This window comes from Dermacentor variabilis, chromosome 3 (assembly GCF_050947875.1).
Source record: "Dermacentor variabilis isolate Ectoservices chromosome 3, ASM5094787v1, whole genome shotgun sequence".
NCBI classification, from domain to species: Eukaryota; Metazoa; Arthropoda; class Arachnida; order Ixodida; family Ixodidae; genus Dermacentor; species Dermacentor variabilis.
In genome coordinates, this window is record NC_134570.1 from 69,255,444 (window position 1) to 69,274,976 (window position 19,533).

The 19,533-nt window shown below is 44.6% G+C and overlaps 1 protein-coding gene across 1 annotated transcript in view; it reads left to right on the forward strand.

Annotated features, from left to right (window-relative positions):
* LOC142575841 (replication factor C subunit 1-like) overlaps positions 1 to 19,533 on the forward strand; it is a 58,440-nt gene that overhangs the window by 16,228 nt on the left and 22,679 nt on the right. The window contains exons 12-15 of the mRNA XM_075685539.1: positions 5,446 to 5,745; positions 7,469 to 7,607; positions 10,900 to 11,003; positions 12,311 to 12,413. Of these exons, the coding sequence (XP_075541654.1) occupies positions 5,446 to 5,745; positions 7,469 to 7,607; positions 10,900 to 11,003; positions 12,311 to 12,413 (646 nt within the window). The remainder of the gene's footprint in view (positions 1 to 5,445; positions 5,746 to 7,468; positions 7,608 to 10,899; positions 11,004 to 12,310; positions 12,414 to 19,533) is intronic.

The following is a 19,533-nucleotide window of genomic DNA, read 5'->3' on the forward strand; positions in this document are numbered from 1 at the left end:
TTTGGATCACATTACATCTAGTGTTGTCTTCTAAGGTTTGGCTAGCACAGTTTTGTTTTGTGAGGCAGTGTGACAGGAGCTATAGAGAACCCTTTGAAGTTTTTTCTTGTGTGTGTATTCTGTGAAGGCTTCTTCACGGCTGTGAACAGCGTGCCTTGCTATCATGTGTGCTTGCTATCTGCGTTGTGCTCGGCGCAAGTTGTAGATGCTCATTCCTACACATTACGGTGCCTTTTCGGTTCATCTTTCTCGGGTGGTATCCCTTTTCACATCTGTCACATATATGCAGTGATATCTCCTTTTTCTGAAGTTAGCGAGGGCATCGTAGCTAGCCAGTGTTCGCTCCATCTCTCCCTCATATGTTTGTGTGGTAGCTTCAAACTGATGTTTTCTAACTAGGCCGTTGATGTTAAAAGAATACACTGGTGAAATAATGGCCACTTTTACATAAGCTTATTTCTCTCGTGGTTGACTAATACAGTAGAACCTCGTTCATACGTTTTGGAAAAAACCGTGCGAAAAAATTTACTAACCAGGAAAACATGCAGCCCGAATAACTAAAAAATTTTGACAGACTCAACTATTGTTGATATCTACGTAATGCAAAGCATCACGCAGATCGTTGCAGCATGAGATGCCGACGCATGCCAAGCTGGTGGTGCTCCGGTGGCCTGTGATGTGTTTTGTTGTTTTTCTATTGTGTGGTGTTCTGCGTGGCGATGGGAAACCGAAACGAAATCAAGCTAGTGTGCGGTGCCGGATGCCGCCGAAGCGAAACGGAATGCCCACGTTGTGCTACCTGCAACAAGGAACAGCAGCACGTTTGGATTATCACCTACTAAAAGCATGCATTACGTTACCAATGGCACTACACACCATGCACTGTAAAACAGATAGGTGAAGATGCTTATTGAAATAGGTTTGGCGGCAATCGCTGTGAATGCGGTGCGCTACGACCCAGGCGGAGATTTGCTGGTACCGAAATAAGAAACTGTGCGCATCATCGTTTTCACGTGAGACGGGCGGCAATATACTGTTCTCGATTGCACACGCCTCGTGCCTTTTCTTGTGCACGTGGGATCTAGTGGCCAAAAAACTTATATGATCGCAATCTGCAGCAAGGAACAATGGCGCATTTCGGTTATTGCCTATAAAAGCGTACGCTACGCTTCCGAGGGCACCACGTGCTGTGAAACAGATAGGCGAAGATGCTTATCACAGTAGGATTGGCAGATAGCTGTGGATGCCGCATGTGACTACCCCGGAGAAGATCTGCTGGTACTGAAATGACAAAATGAGGGCATGCCGGCATTTTCACGTGAGATGGGTATTGCGGTGAAAACTGCCACAGCAAGCAGCTGTATACTGTTCTCGATCCCGTGTGCCTCGCTCATTTTCTTGTTTATATGGGATCTAGCGGCCGGAAAACGTACCATACAATCGCAGTTTGGCAACATACTGAACATTGGTGCTGAAAAATCATTTTTTCTGGCAACGTGTGAACCGGTAAAAAATGATTGTAACTCTGTTGGGTCATTATCTGTGTTCTCGATTACGAACGTGGGCGCCGGGAAAACGTACATAATGGGAAACGTATCAACGAAGTTGTACTGTACTGTCCTTTGTGTGAAACTTTTCGCTGGTCGCATGCGGCGTGCATTTTCATGGACCAGCCACAGCCCCAGCTCCTTGAGTGCAAGGGCAGAAGAGAAGCACCATCAGCCAAAACAAACTTTCTGAAATCAAAGCACAAGCAGGTTGACATGCCCGATATCCTGCTTTTTTATGTCTTGTCAAATGATGACAAAACACAACTCATCAATGTCACCGGTGGGTGACGTGATCACTGCAAGCAGACATCCTTGAGTGATCGCTTTCGGGGCATGATCACTTACGCGCGCTTTTGCGTCTTGGCATAGGACACGTTGGAGGCCGTTTGTTGTGCTGTGCAAAGCGAGGTGCCCGGTGTACGTCCTGTGCTGAGTTCTGCAAAATCTCGCGAAAGTGATCGTATCCCTGAATGCAGCTGTATATTTTCAAGCTGGCAACATATAAATGAAGACTACACTGAGCGCAGCTGGCCTTGTCAGCCGCAGCCATCCTGGTAGCATGTTCACATTTATCCCGCAGCCAGCTGCCTCGGTGTTCGATTTTGAGAGCTTTGGGCAGATTCAGTTTGTCTTGGGATCCCAGCCCACGTGACTTCTTATTAGGACTGAAACTAGCTGTCTGCTGTCTGGCTACCAGCAGGCTGCCCAAACTCCAAAAATTGAAGAGGCCCAGTGTTAGCTTTGTATGACCTTGCTTTGGCTTTGTGTGAGGGGAGGGCACCCTATTGCTTGCAGAAAGCTCCGACTGGTTTCCAGGCTTCCTCCTAGCCTCCTCCTTCCTTCCGTCACATTCATTTCCCTTCTCCCTATTCACTTCGCTCAGCCAGCACGTGCCTTTGTCCCTTTGTTGCCGTCTCATTGCGCTTTCTCCCTTTCAAAGTTGTCTCTCTGCAGCAACTGCTCCCATCACTGGACGTGTTCGCACATGCATTTGACAGCGTTTTTAGCATTGTTCCAAGCTTTGTAAAGTGCCAAGAGTGCTCTCAGCCACATATTCGACACATTTGTTGCAAAGTCTCACGAAAATGAAACTATCTCAGAAAGTGATCACGTAAGAATACTTCCCCAGCACGTAGGTAAAGTACAAATGCGTGTGCCAACTTATCCACCAAAAGGCGCACATCATATCAGATACGCATGTTGCGTGTTCACGCACACAATTTAGAGCTTTGTTTATGCGCGAGCACACAAGACTTCTCACGCATCTGCCGTGGGTTTTCTAGTTTCATACGGGTTGTTGTATCATGCCGACACCGCTGGCTGACACCTCGAAAGAGGACTACACCACAGATGCTGCGGTGCTTGTGCCCACGTTTGCGGATATGTGCTGCATAGCATCGACAACATTCAGAGATTCATCTGTGCAGGCGATGCCACCATAGGTCATCTTAGTCGCCAATCGATTTCTTTTTTTAACGGAGAGGGGCCGCAGAATTTTTCGCACACTTTTTAAATAATTAATCTGGGACCTCAATGTAGTGTGTTGTAATGCTAACGCATTTCTCTCATATTTACAGCTAAATTGTCAATGATATTTTTTCCCAAATTCCTTAGAGGGCGCAGGCCTGAAACAAGGCATGCTTATGGCCACTCACTGAAGCCTCAAACTGTGCTCAGACTGCTGTGTAAAATAACGCAGCCGCTAATGGCCAACTGCGAGCACTTTTATTCAGTTTTACTTGTTGCTTTGGCTGCTCTCATTATTTGCGAAAGCGCTAATGCACTTCTTAAAGACAGCCAGACTAGATGAGCATCATGAGTGAATATTAATCTGCAAGGGCGCACACAATGACTCCTTCTCTCTATCTTTTCTTTTTTTTTCTTTCCCTTTCCCCACATGTACAGCAGCCAACTTGGCATGGCCTTAGTTAACCTCCCAGAATGTCCCTCTCTCTCTCTCTCTCTCTCTCTCTCTCGTTTGACGAGTTTACCTCATTGACACTTTCCCAAGCTGATCGTCATGACACCTTGAAGCTCTTGACAACAGTCTCTGAACAGAACTGCATGCAATGCATTTGAAATCCTCACACCCACTTCTTGCAGCGATGCCCTCTTAATGTGCCTGAAAGCACAGTGTGGCTAAACTTTTTAAGCAGTGCAGCTCAGCACCGCCGATACCGTTAAAGCATGCTGGATCTATTTCGCTTGACTGAGATCCAATGCGTATCCCATCGTTGTCACAACAGTAACTGCAGCACAGTTAAACCTCATTAACGAAGTCCATGAAATTGGCAATTCCCTTAGTTATATATAAGTTTCGTTATATTGCAATTCAATCTTTTATGCAAATAAGTTCAGCCACCAATTAATTTTTCTTGCACGATAAGGGCCACAATAGTTTCCAAAATATAGGGCAGGCAGGAAAAGCAAGTTTGAATAAGAAAAAAAAATTGTTTTTTTTTTTTTGTTGAATTAGAGAGTCAGCGATGAAAGATGTGGTTTCATGCTTGTTGACAATATCCTCACATCAGCTGTACAAATTAAGTGAAGACAGCCATGCTTTCGCATCCATTCCGCCCCCGCAGCTGATAGTGTCGCCCGCAGTGAGAAGATGCTATCATGAGAAGCACCGGCAGTGCAAGGGAGGAATGCTTTGTCTGCCTCTCACTTCAACGCATCTCGGAAACTCGGGATGACGCAACCGCCGCAAGACGACGGCGCATAATGCCACACCATCTCCCCTTGCCCGGTCTTTGCATACACAGCAGATTACCTCTACAACGGCATGCAGGCTGCTAATGCGCTCAGCCATACGCAGCCACAGCCGTGCTAGAAAAAAAGATGTGTGCCGGCTATCCCCCTGCTTTAGAGCACACTTGATCACGTTATTGCGAACTCGCTCCCTCCTTTCCCCTTGCTCGCACGCACGGGAAGACAACACTTATCGAAATGCCGTCCTTCTCAGCTAACCCTCGCATACTTTCGCTCACCCTAAAGCGTGCAGCTCGCAGGGTGCAATAGGATCTTGTTGCGCTTGGACTTTATACGGAACATGACGCTGCTCCACTTCGGCTGTTGCTCTCGGTCGCGTGTGCAGTGCACGATTTGAGCAGTGCATTTGCAAGCAGTCGATGTAACATAACCATTTGATCATCTATGTTCACAGAAGTTTCCGTTTATTGCCTAGGTATTCCATTACGGTGGCAGTGAAATACGGTGGTGGTGAAATTTCGTTATATTGAAATCGTCCATAAACACACTTTGTTGTTTTAAGGTTTGAAATACATGGTTTTTATGGACAAGAAATGATAAAAATGTTAGACACCTTTCTATATCGAGAATGTCAAATGATATATTATTTGTCTAACTTTGTCCTTCCAGCATGTGGTATATGTACTAAGTTTCGGTCACTAAAGCAAGGGATGTGCTTTGGTGGTTAATTGCAGAAATATGCCATTCCGCTTGTTTGGTGGCATAATGGATTCAGATTTCAGACGCCTTTCATGTAATAAATATGCATGATTGCATATTTTCATTGTGAATACGCGCAGTGAGAGAAGTCTCTCTACTCTAGCCTTCGTAGCGTAGTTCACTATCTATGAAATGGGTTATGATGTCATCTAGCAGTGGCTTGTAAGGATTAACCAGCATGTGTGCGTGATACTTCGTGAATTATTTTTCCCAAAAATGTTCTCTCTCCAAAGTGGTATGCAGCCCTTGCAGCTTTACATGAGTGAATGTGGTATATTATCAAGATTTCAGTATAGTGTGCAATAGGGATTTTGTGTTTTTTTCTGTAGCTCTTATATTGGAAGTTTGTGCTTGCATTGTTCCTGCACTCATTGCCTCTCATGCAAATGTAAGAGCTTTCTATTCATTCATCATTTCATTTCAGGCCGAAGAATGTAAAGTGGAAATAATAGATGAAAACGCTCTGTACGAGCTGATTGAAAGTCGTTCAAGTGGTGATGGCAAGCGCAAGGCTGAAAAAGCAGAAGCCAAGGAAGAGCCAGAAGAGGCAGGGACCCCGAAGAAGAAACGAAAAGTGGAGCCTGAAGACAGTTCGGAAAACCATCAAGAAAAGAGGGCGCCAAAAGTCAGTGAGCGTGTCATTTGCTCGAACAAAAAGTCAGGAGATACTGCTGCCGAGGACGCACTGTCGGCATCCAGCAGCGAGAAGACACGGACATCTACTGTAAGCTACTCCTTAACCTCCTCTTGCAGATTTAGCTGCAGAAGTTTCCAGGGAAATGCACTTTTTAAATAAAAAAAAAATATAGACTAGATATTTTTTGGAATGCATTATGTAACCGCACGAATGACAACGGACGAAGAAGGAAACACACAGGACAAGCACAAAAATAGGGCGACAAAAGCCCTGTGTGCCCTGTGTGTCCTGCTTGTCCTGTGCGTTTCCTTCTTCGTCTGTTGTAGTTTGCGCGGTTACATAATGCATTCCAATATTGACCACTAACTAGCCCGCCTCTCCCTGTTAAATAAATATTTTTAGTTGTCTGACATTGTGCTTTCGGTAATTCATATCGCAGATTGCGTTCAAATCATTTTGTGAATGTTTAAGGCAAGCTGTAGAGCTTTTTGAAGAGAACGGAACATACCCCGAGAAGGCTTTTGATCTCTTTGTACTTGTAGATTGTCACCTGTGAGCTGAGAGGTAGCAGAAAAGTAAATTTAAGTGGTTGGCAGGTGACGCCTCACACACAGGAAGGCGTCTGCGGAACAGTCTTGTGCAATTGCCCCGACTTTTGCCACAGCACCTTCTATGCGAGGAAGCCAGATCCCAGGCGGTGCGGGAGAATAGAGCATTCTCACAGGCTGTTTCTTTGTGCAACTAAAAAGTGCTGATGCCATCCGATAGGGATTATATGAAAATACCATGATATAATTTGACCGACTTGTAACAACACCAGCTTTAATAATGCATCAGATATAACAATGAACAGCCGTTGTACTGTCAAATTTCGCGTGTGTTCTGTGGTGCAATAAACTGCTTACTACCATATTCCAATGCTGCATTATTGGGTATACAAATAAATCTGTCTACTGGGTGCGCCAGAAGTAAAAAAAAGGCAAATTTCTTTAAAGAAAGAAAAAAGGGGAAAGAAAACATGAGCTGCCGCATTCGCCTGTGTACCCTACGCCTTCACACCCGCCTTTGTGCCGCACACCCCACACAGCATGCTTTGTTCACATTGCCCTACGCATTGCCAGCCTTGTGCACCACTCTCATCGTGTTTCCACACCTTTGATGTCAGCGCACTCAGCTATTGTATCGGAGAGGTGGAAGGGAGACAGGAGAGCATTGCACCAGTCCGTACCTGCAACAAAGTTGCACGATTGTTTTTAGTCCTACCAAGTCATGATTTACAACAAGAAAAGCGCAGTAACTAACTGGCCACACGGTTACCATTACAGATAAAGGTATACTGTAAATAAAATGGTTAGGGCCCACAACAGCGCTAGAACCATGACAAAAATGAAACTGCTCTTATGTTTATGAGAATGCAGCAGAACACAAATAAGTACGTGCAGCCCTGCTGTCAGGTATGTTATAAGAAGGAAATGTGGTTTATTACTGATTGTTATACAGAATAAGCAATTCAAAATTCAGGACATTTGGCCATCCCGACTGCTTCAAGACTGGGCTCAAGGGTTTTACTCACAATCGGAACTGTCTTGTTAAATCCGGGATGGTTAGCAACCCTGTTTGGAAGCTACAACAGGCAATACTGTAGCAGACAAGGTCAATGGTGCATCTCAAGAAAATTGTTCTTGAAGAGATGGTGGTGTCACGACGAGAGCCTGCTCCCGCCATAGTAACCGAGTTCAGAGCCAGAGGTGTCGCTGAAGTGTGCTGCTGATTTCTTGCTTTCTCTCACCGATACCTGTCCCTCCTGCAGGAGATGTGGGTGGACAAGTACAAGCCACAGACGACCAAGCAGATCATCGGCCAGCAGGGAGACAAGAGCAACTGTGGCAAGTTGCTCCTGTGGTTGCGCAACTGGCACAAGAGCCGTGCCGGACCCAAGAAACCAATTCGTGAGTGTTGCTCTGCTGGGCTTCCACTGCCCCTTTGTGCTCGCTGTATGGGGCCCTCGATATCAAGTGCCTAGTACTTGCCTGCATAGTAATATATATATATATATATAAGGGCCATTAAAATGAAGCCTCAGTGCCAGGGTTATCGGGGGTAGCTGTTCCCCCATTTGGCTTTCCAAAAACTTGTTTTTGTGGCTCCTTGCGATGATGTGTTACTTCGTGTAGTTCAAAGTGAGACTGGGAAGTAGGATTTGCTTTTAACGTGGCACCAAGATTCTGCTTGGGTGCCTCTTATGAATGAATCTTTCTTTTTTTTTTTCAGATTGAATTTAAACAATACTTGTATGCAGTATTGTAGCGGGCCGTTCTAGTTCATTCTAATTAGTTACGTTGTTTTACAAGGTGGGCACTTTTATTTGCATCTGGTGAGAGCACTTCACTCACCAATTGGTGCCCACTTGGTTGATCACGTTTACTGCAACATTAGAGCTTGTAATATTGAACATAGACCCACTTTCTCAGTAGTGGCGATGTTAGTTTAACTCTTTCCTTACCGCGCCATAGAGCATCGATCACTATGGATCGATGGTTTTGAATGCCCCGCCAAAAATAAAACTCCGCGGTTACGGACGTGTGGCGCCATCTGGCCAGTAATAGAAGAACTACTGCGCACTTTCTATATGTTTTTTTGCGTTTTAGCGCGAAGGCTCCTGCGAGAAAAAAAAAAGCAGCGGAGAAGGTAGCGAGGAGTTTTCCCAACATGCCGCCGAAAACGCGACGCGCGCCGCTGAAAAAGAAGTCTTCTCAAAGTGATTCCGCTGCTTCTGATGCTCATATTATCGATATGAGCAGTAGTGAGGAGTCCGTAGAGGACGTTGGATCATCGGATTTCGACTCCGACAGTGATGATTCCTCTACACAACCCGGACCTTCAACTAGCGTGGCAAGGTAAGCATAGTTTCGGATGTCAGTGTTGTTGTTATACGATGCGCGTGCTTTGTAAATGACGACACCTGTTTACGTTTTTCTTTTAGGGTGTCAACTACATACGGAGGCGATATTTTGCCAAACACGCCGTGCCGAGTCAGGTTTTCACCGAATCGCGCACCTGGCGTACACCTGGACGTGACGCGCCGGAGTGAGACGCGGAGGTTTCTTGGTGCACTGGACATGTTCATGATGTTTTTTACCGCTGAAATGATTTCCACTTTCTGTGCACACACAAACAAGTATGCGTGGATGAAAATTTTTGAGAAACCAAGCTATGCTCAGCCAGATGGCTCCTGGCTAGAGGTCACGCCCCCTGAGATGTTGCGCTTCATTGCGCTATTGATTTACATGGGCATCGTGCAACTTCCTAGACTCCACTTGTATTGGAACACTGGAACAATCTACGGCGGTTTACTTCCAGGGAAGATCATGAGCAGGAAGCGTTTCTTCTCCCTGCTTGCTTTTTTGCATGTCTCGGACCCTGAGGATGACAGTGCTGCTTCAGCTGGCAAACTGCGGAAGGTACTCCCACTACTTCGAGAGATCAACGAGGCGTCGGCACGATTTTTTCAGCCACGGGAAGCCATTTCAGTTGATGAAAGGATGGTGAAATCCAAAGCACGCTCGGGAATCAGGCAATATATTCGGGACAAGGTGACGAAGTGGGGCTACAAATTGTGGGTTTTAGCTGAGTCAGAAACTGGATACACCTTACAGTTCTTCGTTTACACGGGCAAGCGGGAGAGACCGGGACCGCATGGATTGGCTTTTGATGTAGTGGGTAAGCTTTGTGATAAATATTTAGGACAAGGATACAAAATTTACATGGACAATTTTTATACTTCGAAGCACCTTTTCGAACACCTCCTTCAGTGCAAAACGCTGGCATGTGGAACAACGAGAAAAGATCGTCGAGGCTTCCCTGGCGATCTGAAAGATCCAAAATGGGAAAAGAAAGCTGAACGTGGAGACATTCGTTGGCTAAGGGAAGGAAATGTCTTGTTTCTTCAGTGGAAGGACCGTAAGGCTGTAAGTCTGATGAACACCATTCATACAGCTAATGAACATGTGCCTGCAAAGAGACGTACAAAAGTGGGCAACAAGTGGAGCGAGAGGACCATAAGAAAGCCCTTGTTGGTACATGAGTACAATGCAGGTATGCTGGGCGTTGACAAATCTGACCAAATCATTGGAACGTACAACGTGCTTCGTAAATGTGTGCGCTGGTGGAAAACACTCTTTTTCCACTGCATAGATATTGCTTGTGTAAATAGTTTTATTCTGTTTCAAGAGCATCGGAAAGGGCACCCCGACATTGCTGAGCTACGTCTGAGTGCCCGCTTTGACCAACTTTCATTCCGAGAGATGCTCATCAAGCAAATTTTGAATCTTGATGATGATCAACCGGCCAGCATCTCTTATCTGCCACCCGACTGGGTTCGCCACAAGCCTGAGAAGGTCGAAAACCGAAGGAACTGTAAGCAGTGCTATGAGAAAACCAAGAAAGAAGTGAAGACAAATGTTTTTTGCAGCACCTGTGAAGCGCACCTTTGTTTTACGACTACGCGTAACTGTTTCGCCGATTGGCACATGCGTCATGGGCGCTGAGTTCAAAGGTCGCTTGAAAATATAATTTTTTACCTAGAGTGCTCAGATTTTCAGGAAGTGTACCTGAGTTCACGGACAATCATTTGTATATCCCAGTTTTTTTTTCTTCTATGTGTGGTGAAGTGTAGTGTCAATTTCGTGTCTTCGCATGTATGTTTTTCTTACTTTTCTTCAGCTTTCAGAGATAAAATATGAAAAAATGTCGCAGTGAATACTTTGTATGTTATTACATTGGAAAGGCAAAACAATCAGCTACATTTTCATATATAACAATCCATTGTACAACAAAATTTTCCCAAGAAAAAAAATAATATGTAGACACATAGCAAAAACGGCTGTTTTCTGCGGTAAGGAAAGAGTTAAGAATTTACTAGAATTGCCTATTCTATGCTTAGTGTTTTATTACTGTAATGAGTGTTAGAAGAAAGGTTATGGCGGCAACCTCCACATGGTTACCCGAAGCAACTATGGGGCGTAAGGTACCTGCTACTGTGCCAACGCTCGGACGGACATACACACTTGTTGAAAGCCAGAGAAAGTGATGCTCCCTGTCAAGAAAGTAGTCCTTTTAGTAGCAGGAGCTTGGCTGTCTTTTACGAATACTACGATGTAGCTTGTTGTCTGCAAGCGGTCCAACCAGAACATTGTCCTTGCCTGTGCTCTTAAAAAAGATGCCACCTTGTGCATAACGCAGCTAAATGGGGTGGAGGTGGAGGCGATGGTTCCGCCTTCAAGGCAGCCCTTCTTTCTGGATCTCCTGGCATCGGCAAGACTACCACTGCTACACTCGCAGCACGGGTGAGGCAACTTTAGAGTAAAGCAGGCTGCTGACTGGTTTTTTAGTTTGCCTTGGTGACATGCATTACTGTGTCACTCTCAGCCAGTAAGGCACCCTTTATTCAGCATAGTATTTGAGTAAACACCATAAATGTACAAGTTTCGGCACATCCGGACATTGACTGTTCCATGTGCACAACTTTACATGCTGCTCATAATGCACATCATCTTTTGTGGTCCTCAGCTTCATGAGAGTCTGTCAACACGCAGGTTGATTGGTAAATGAACTGCATCCACGGTTCAAGATATGCCATAACCTTACTAAACTTCAGGTACTAAGATTGTTTGACTGGCCTGCTAGCTTTCCTTATACAGTCTACGCTTGTTACAATGGACCTGCATACAACAGACTTTCGGATATAACGAGCCATATTTCAGCCTTCGTTTGTTCTACCTATTTTGTTAATGCAACGAAGTTCGCTTTTAATGGACCGCACCACAACGAACTATTGGCTACAGTGGACGAAAGTAGCGGAAATTTTTTCAATATCGGCCGATAAAACATACTTTTGCCGTGTCGACACAAGCTGACAACTGACTTGCGAGGGTCAGCCGATGATTGCAGCTCAATATTTGTGCGCAAGGGAGGAAGGTGGTGCAGAAACGCGCTGTCTTCTTTTACACGCAAGGCACGGGGGGGGGGGTTACTACAGCGGCTGCTGCTTACGGCGCGGCCACCGTATCATGAAAGCAATCTGCGATGACGAAGTGCTCACCTGCACGGGCAGCCATATCTTGAAAGTGATTTACAATGACAAAGTGCTCGCCCGCACGGGCGCCTTATCTTGAAAGCGATCTGCGATGTTGACAAAGTGCGCCCAGTGCCAGTATCTTCGTATGTGCTATACTTTCGACGTTTAGTTTGCGTTGAAGTCAGACACAACACGAAGGTCAATTCGCTCACTGCTGCTGCCACGCTTATCTTGCTTAATTTGCTGTCGCAATCGATGCTTCGCGTTTCGGGCGAAACTGCGACAATTTTTTTTTTTGTTGTTTTTTACTTTAGAAGTTCGTCACTCTCTCTTTGCATAAAGTTGTTAGACATCGCGATGAAAGTTTCGTAACTGAGACGTTTCGGATATTGTGGACTTCGGATACAACGGACGTTTTTTGTCAGATTATTAGGGTCCGTTGCAACGAGAGTTGACTGTAGTACCAAAATAGGACAGAGATGCGCAGTGCAGTTTCCTTGTCCAATGCCCATTCTGCCCTGCCGGTTGTGACTTGTATGTAACCTTAAATGGAAATTGGCCTGTCTTGAATTACAGGAAGCTGGCTACAGCATTTTGGAGATGAATGCTTCAGACACTCGTTCCAAGAAGAGTCTTGTTGAACACGTGGCTGAGACCCTGGGGAACCTCACAATTACAGGTGCGTTTTAAAACTGCTATGTGGTCTTCATTCGGCAGGAATATTGCTGCATGGGTTTTATTATTCACATTACAGGTTCATTAAAGGGTCAAGTCAGTAAAGGACATACAATGCAAAAGGTTACAAATAGAACAAACAATAAAGAGTATTACATTATCAGACAAAGCAGACATATACAGTAGATCCCCGATTATACATATTTCTCTGGACCACATGAAAACATTATATAATTCAGGCATTGTATAATCTAATCTTACCAATAAGAATGATGTCTATAATACAGTCTTACGCAAAACAGTTATAAGGAGTTTCAATTTAAGCTATGGGCTAATAACCTGCAGGACTCGGAAACCAAAACAGCTTATTTAGCATACCGTGTATTGCGATATGCACCCACCAGGATGTTAAAGCATTATTTTCTCATTTACAGACTTAAATAAAATTGGTCAATTTCTTAGTCTTTCTTTGAGCCACTCAGCAAGGAGGTCACTTACGACGTCGTTGCCTGCACAGACGAATCTCAAAATGCTGTTGCTGCTGCGCAGCACATCTGCTAACGTAGGCATAAACACGGCAGCATCTGTGGTGTTGTCCTCATCCAAGGTGGCAGCCGGCAGTGTCGGCATGACATGGCGAGCTGTGTGAAACCAGAAACTCCTGGACAGACCCGCGAGAAGGCTTCTGTGCTCACACGTAAACAAAGCTCCCAACTGCATGCATAGACACGTATCGGATACAGTCTGTGTGCCTTTCAGTGACTAATCAATTCGATCTCCGCACGTGCCTTTGCGTTTTCCATATGTGCTAGGACGGTGTTCTCGGGTGATCACTTTCAGAGGTTGTTTCACTTATGCGACACTTGACACCAAAAACGCCAACGGCTGCTTACGTAAATGCGACTGATGAATGCGGCTGAAGAAAGCACAGTGAGACAACAATGAAGGGACGAATATGGGCAGTGGTTGAGCAACATGAAGAGGGGGAAGAGAAATAGAATGATGAGAGGGCAGCAAACAATGCTAGGGAAGAAAAGAAGAGGCTAGAAGGAAACCCAGAAACTAGTCAGAGCTGTCTGCAGGCGAAGGAGTGCTCTCCCCTCCCTGGTGGAGGGGACGACTCGGGGAGGGAGCTGCCACAAGCCGGCGGCACTTCACCTGCATCGCCATTGGGTTCACAGTTTTATGTGGGCTGTTGTACGAAATTGGATGTGCGTAATCTTGCCGTCTTATAATCGAGGTTTTTAATACAGTGTCCCTATGGTTAGTTTGCTGGGACTGCACTTATCTGACATAAAATCGGTGACATTGCAGAATTAGGGGACATGCAACCAGGGTCCCACTGTATTTAGAAAAAAAAATATTTGTGTGCTTATATTTGAAAGTATTAAAGCAAGTAAGCAGAACAGATGAACATTGAAAGCAACTCGCAAATATTGTTATACATAAAGATTAATGAAAAAGCGTTGCAGTTCTTCACGAAAACCATCATGATTAGGTAAAGAGGCACTGTTGTCACGAAGACTGTTCCACATTTTTATGACACAAGACTATGCTGGTCAGCTGAATGACCATGTGTTACTGAAAATGTGCAAGAAACTATGGTTATTTAAAGTGCAATGCACTTTCGCGAGTGATAATTCAGATCAACATGTGTGTGTTCGGAGGGCTGCCTACCTTTAACCCTTCAGGGTCAATGGCATAAATATATGGCACTGCAGTGTAAGTTTACTGCGTCGTTTGTATGTCTGAAATACGCACCAATACCTGACTGCAGTTTTATGCACAGTTGTTGCAATGAACGGTAGTTTCGCTCTGACTCGGTGTGCGCTTCGGCCACGTGCCTTCACCACTGCAAACTTGCCATTCATAATGGCGTCAATAGTGGCTGCTGTTTCCTCCGTAGCGGTCGCAGCCGACAGTTGTTTCGCTTTGACTTGGTGCAGAGCTGTCGAGGATTAAGAGCACCGGCTACATCGTGATATACAGACGATCTGTTGGCGGTCAGCTCACTAGCAAAAAAAGAAAGAAAAAGTCAAAAGTCGGGATATGCTTGCGGTAGTACAAAGTGTGTCACAAATGAAGGTGCGCCCCCCGTGGCCGTGCTGCAAAGGAATTCGCAAGGCCTCGATTGCCGCTGTGTGAGCCAATGAGTCACGAGATGAAGATAACTGCAGCTTCCGCACTGCTTTTGTGTGAAATAGAAACATGATTTGCTCATCCATCACTAAATAAAAGCGTGTTGATGTAGTAAGCATTTGCTAACTGTTTTTTGGGTACCCTCAATAATTTGACATCCAGTTAATTCAGAGATTTTTTTAGGTCTCGTGAAATCCGAATTAACAAAGTTTTACTTTATTTCAGTGTATCTACTTTTTTAGTCCTATAATAAGTATTTATGGAAGCCCATCTGCATTCATAATTAAACAATGCATGTTCACATACAGAAAATATTTTTTGTCATTTTATGGTCTCATAAAGAAGATTACCGTAAATTTTTTTCTAAATAAGTCAGTCTGAAGGTCTTAAATCTGCAATAAAAAATGCAACCCTGAGGGTCACATTTGGCAAAAGAATTTACCCTCAGAGGCTGTTAGTGACTGTTAGTAACAGTGACTGTTAGAGCTTGGCTTGAAATGAAGTTCCATCCAGGGTAAACAGTAAACATTGTTGGTCAGCAATTCAATGAGGAGACGCTTTTCGAAGTAGTGGCAGAACAGCTAATAATTTCCATGCTTATGGCCACTTTTCTGCTTGCTTAGTGAAGGTTGCTGGTTCAATTCCTAGCTGCAGCAGGAGCATTCCATACAGATAGAGTGCAAGAACGCTTGTCTCGTTATGTTTAAGTAGTTAATGAACCCCAAATGTTCAAAATTTGATCTGGAGCCCTCCACTACAGCGTCCCCCGTGGCCACTGTGCAGCTTTGGCATGTTAAATGTAAATCAAGCAATCAATCAATTTATCAATCACCTCTTTGTTGAAGACCATCTGATGCCATTATAATCTCTTGAAACACATATCGGAGCTGATCTCTTCATCATCATCATCATCAGCCCATTTTATGTCCACTGCCGAACGAAGGCCTCTCCCTGCGGTCACCTACTAGCCCTGTCCTGCTCCAAGCGATTCCAACTAGTGCCTGAGAATTTCCTAATTTCATCGCCCCACCTAGCCTTCTGCCATCCTCGACTGTGCTTCCCTTCTCTTGGTACCCGTTCTATAGCCCTAATGGTCCAATGGTTATCTAACCTGCATATTACATGACCTGCCCAGTTCCATTTTTTTCTCTTAATGTCAATTAGAATATCGGCTATACCTGTTTGCTCTCTGATCCAAACTGCTCCCTTTCTGTCTCTTAAAGTTATGCCTAGCATTTTTCATTCCATCGCTCTTTGCGCGGTCCTTAACTTGTTCTCAAGCTTCTTTGTCAGTCTCCAAATCTCTGGCCCATACATCAGCACCGGTAAAATGCGCTGATTGTACACACTTCCTTTTCAATTATAATTTTTTAGCTTCCAGTCAAGAGCTCACAATGTCTTCCGTATGCAACCCAACCCATTTTTATTCTTCTATGAAGTTCCTTCTCATGATCAGGGTTCCCTGTGATTAATTGGCCTAGGTAAACATACTCCTTCACATACTCCGGAGGCTGACTAGCGATCCTGAACTCTTGTTCCCTTGCCCGGCTATTCATCATTATCTTTGTCTTCTGCATATTAATCTTCACTCCCACTCTTACACTCTCTCTGTTAAGGTCCTCAATCATTTGTTGTAACTTGTCTGCAGTATTGCTCAATAGAACAATGTCATCAGCAAACCGAAGGTTACTGAGATATTTCCCATTGATCCTTACCCCTAAGCCTTCCCAGTTTAATAGCTTGGATACTTCTTCCAAGCACACAGTGAATAGGATTGGAGAGATTGTGTCTCCTTGTCTGACCACCTTTATAGGTGTCTTCCTATTTTTCTTGTGCAGAATTAAGGTAGCTCTGGAATCTCTAGATATTTTCCAAGATATTTATGTAGGCAGTCTGTACTCCTTGATTGCGTGATGCCTCTATGACTGCTGGTATCTCTACTGAATCAAATGCCTTTTTGTAATCTATGAAAGCCATATAGAGAGGCTGATTTCACTCTGCAGATTTCTCGATTAACTGATTAATGACATGGATGTGATCCATTGTAGAGTATCCCTTCCTGAAGCCAGCCCGTTCCCTCGATTGGCTAAGTCTAATGTTGCCCTTATTCTATTGCAAATTATCTTAGTGAATATTTTATATAACACTGGGAGTAAGCTAATGGTCCTATAATTTTTCAATTCTTTAACGTCTCTCTTTTTGTGGATTACTCTAATGTTTGCATTCTTCCAATTTTCTGGTACCCTTGCAGTTAATAGACACTTCGTATAGAGAGCCGCTAGTTTTCCAGGCATTATGTCTCCTCCATGTTTGATTAAATCGACTGTTATTCCATCTTCTCTTGCCGCTCTTCCCTGTTTCATGTCTTGGAAGGACCTTCTGACCTCATCGCTAGTTATGGGAAGAGTTTCTGTATCCTGTTTATTACTGCTTCAAATTCAGGCATTCTGACTCCTCTGGGTACTGTAAAGGTCAGTACAAAATTATTCCGCTGCTGTTACTATATCTTAGAGATTGCTGAAGGTATTACCATGCTTATCTTTCAGTGCATACAGCTTGGTTTGTCCTATGCCAAGTTTCCTTCTGACTGAGTTCAGGCTGCATTTATTCTTTATGGCATTTTCAATCTTTCTGACATTATAATTTCGAATATCCCTTACTTTTGCCTTGTTGATCAGTTTTGACAGTTCCTTCTAAGCTACTTTAAAGCTACTTATAGGTGCTGTTAGGCTGTTAGGCAGCAGGGACAAAATATGGCTGTGCTTTAATCGCTTTTATTCAGTTATCATTGGGAGCTTCTAATTAGTTTTTTTGCAAGTTATCTTTGACAGAGTGATCAAATTTGGATACTTGAAGCCTTGCATTCTGAAACATTAGAGAGCTTCAGAATAGGGACCCCATGTTTTGCGGCCCCAAGGAAATAGCGTCGAAGCCACTGCGCATGGGCAAGACATAAACATCATTTGGGTTTTGCATCAGCCGCTCTATTTCACTGATTTAGAGGGAGCCCCAAAAGTTGCCCCGAAAGCTTTGCGTCAACAAACATGGCGGCACCCATCGATGCAACAGCTCTAACCTAGCACCAAACTGGGCTTGATTCGTGGTAACACCTCAAGTTCGTAAGCTAGGTTAAGTGACTGCAGTTATCGCTTTCTCTCAACTAACGTGTGTAATGAAGATTGATCCATTAGGTGCTGCTGATTCCGAATTCAATTGTCAATTTCATAGCTGATAGGCCTAACATGGCTTAATGAAGCACAACAAATTGCTTGCTGCTGATAGGGCAACATCAAAATTGTAATTAAATCCAAAAACACAAAATCAGAATTACTCTTCTTATCATAAAATTGCATATCTTATTTAATTATTTACACTAGCTTTTCTTTGATGCTGTATTGGCGCTGCAAATGCAAGACGCTATGTGCAAATGCAAAGCCCTATTCTAAAACTCTTCACTCCTGCGTGCCCCAATGCTAACACCCGAAAAGCTCTTTGGGGCCTTAAACTATTGGGGCCCCTATTCTAGAACTCTATTAATAGTCGGTGCTGTAGCACATACCATATAGACTCTTCTAAGGGCCATGCCTGTACAAGGGCCACACCCCCAACCTGGCAGCCTAAAATTTGGAAAAGATTTCCGATAATGAAGCCGCCACATTCAGTGTCCCAATGATGCGTGCACGCGTCGATGAATTTTCAAGCTCCGCTTACTTCCGTGCGCTTCTACAAAATGGCGAGAGCTGCGCATTGACCTCTGATGCAAAAGTACATCCGGGGATCCGGGGTGGGCACAAATCACCGACTGCGCCGGCACCATTTTGAGCAAAAGATTCGGTGCCGCGTAAGGGCGGTACCTCATCGAAATTGCGAAAGACGGCCCTCTTATGAGTCTATACAGTAATAAAGCATGTTGCCGACTTATTTTAAAGGGACCCTGAAATGATTTTCACGGTTTTGTACAAACATACTGAGGCATTAGGGCACGTGCTTCTGATCATTAATTGGCGCATCCAAGCGCTCCGCATAAAGGCTGTAATTTATTGTTAGGCTTTAAAAATGTATGTCGCTACCGATCGCAGCAGTATGCCACTCGGCTGAGTTTTCTGCCACCCCTGATCGTGTGACGCGAGGTGACCATATGACGCCAGTAGGGTGAGCTATCCTATTGGTTGCCCAGGCAGCATCAGCAATCAGTTTTCCAACTTTATGGCACACAAATGTTGTTCGTAATAGTTGGAATGTTAGTTAACTTGTTTCTATAAGAAAGTACCAGAAAGAAAATGCATTAGGACAATTTATCACTACACTCATTACTTCCGGCACACAGCAAGTGTCGTGTGCTTGTGTTACAACATGCTCCATGTTGATGAGAGCTCCATGGTCAGCGTTGGTCTCGACCTTTCTTTTCACAAGCACCATGGTTCGCCCTTCTTAAGTTGTGGGCTGCAAACGTAGTGACTGGCAATATGTCAAGCTGTGACATTGGGCCCCTCTGCAAGGCAGCAGACGAGCGGAGTGGCTGCAGCGCATCGGACTGTCGGGATCCGATCGGCGCCAGGATTTGTGCATTTGTAGCCATCACTTTACACCAACGTATTACTACCGCACTAGTGTTTCACTTGTGCGGTATTCACATAAACACAAACGCAAGCTTACGTTTCACGGGATTAGCGGAGGCGCAAACCTGAACAGTCTGCACAGTGCAGCCATCTGGTGGCACTGAGCTCAACCAAACAAAGAAGTGTATTTGACTTTACTGCTGGCGCAAGCTTTTGGCAGGAGCGCAATTGTGAACATGTTGTTTTTCTAGACGTTTCAAATGTTTTACAGATAGTTAGAGCAATATTAGCCCTTTGGCTGACCTTGCAGACCGATCAGGACGCTCACGTATGTCTAGCTAAAGCTCCTTCATCACAGCAATAGGGCTATGAAGGGGCTTTAGTTTACGCCTCCACCCACCCTCCGAAATGCCCAGCTCGCCTGTG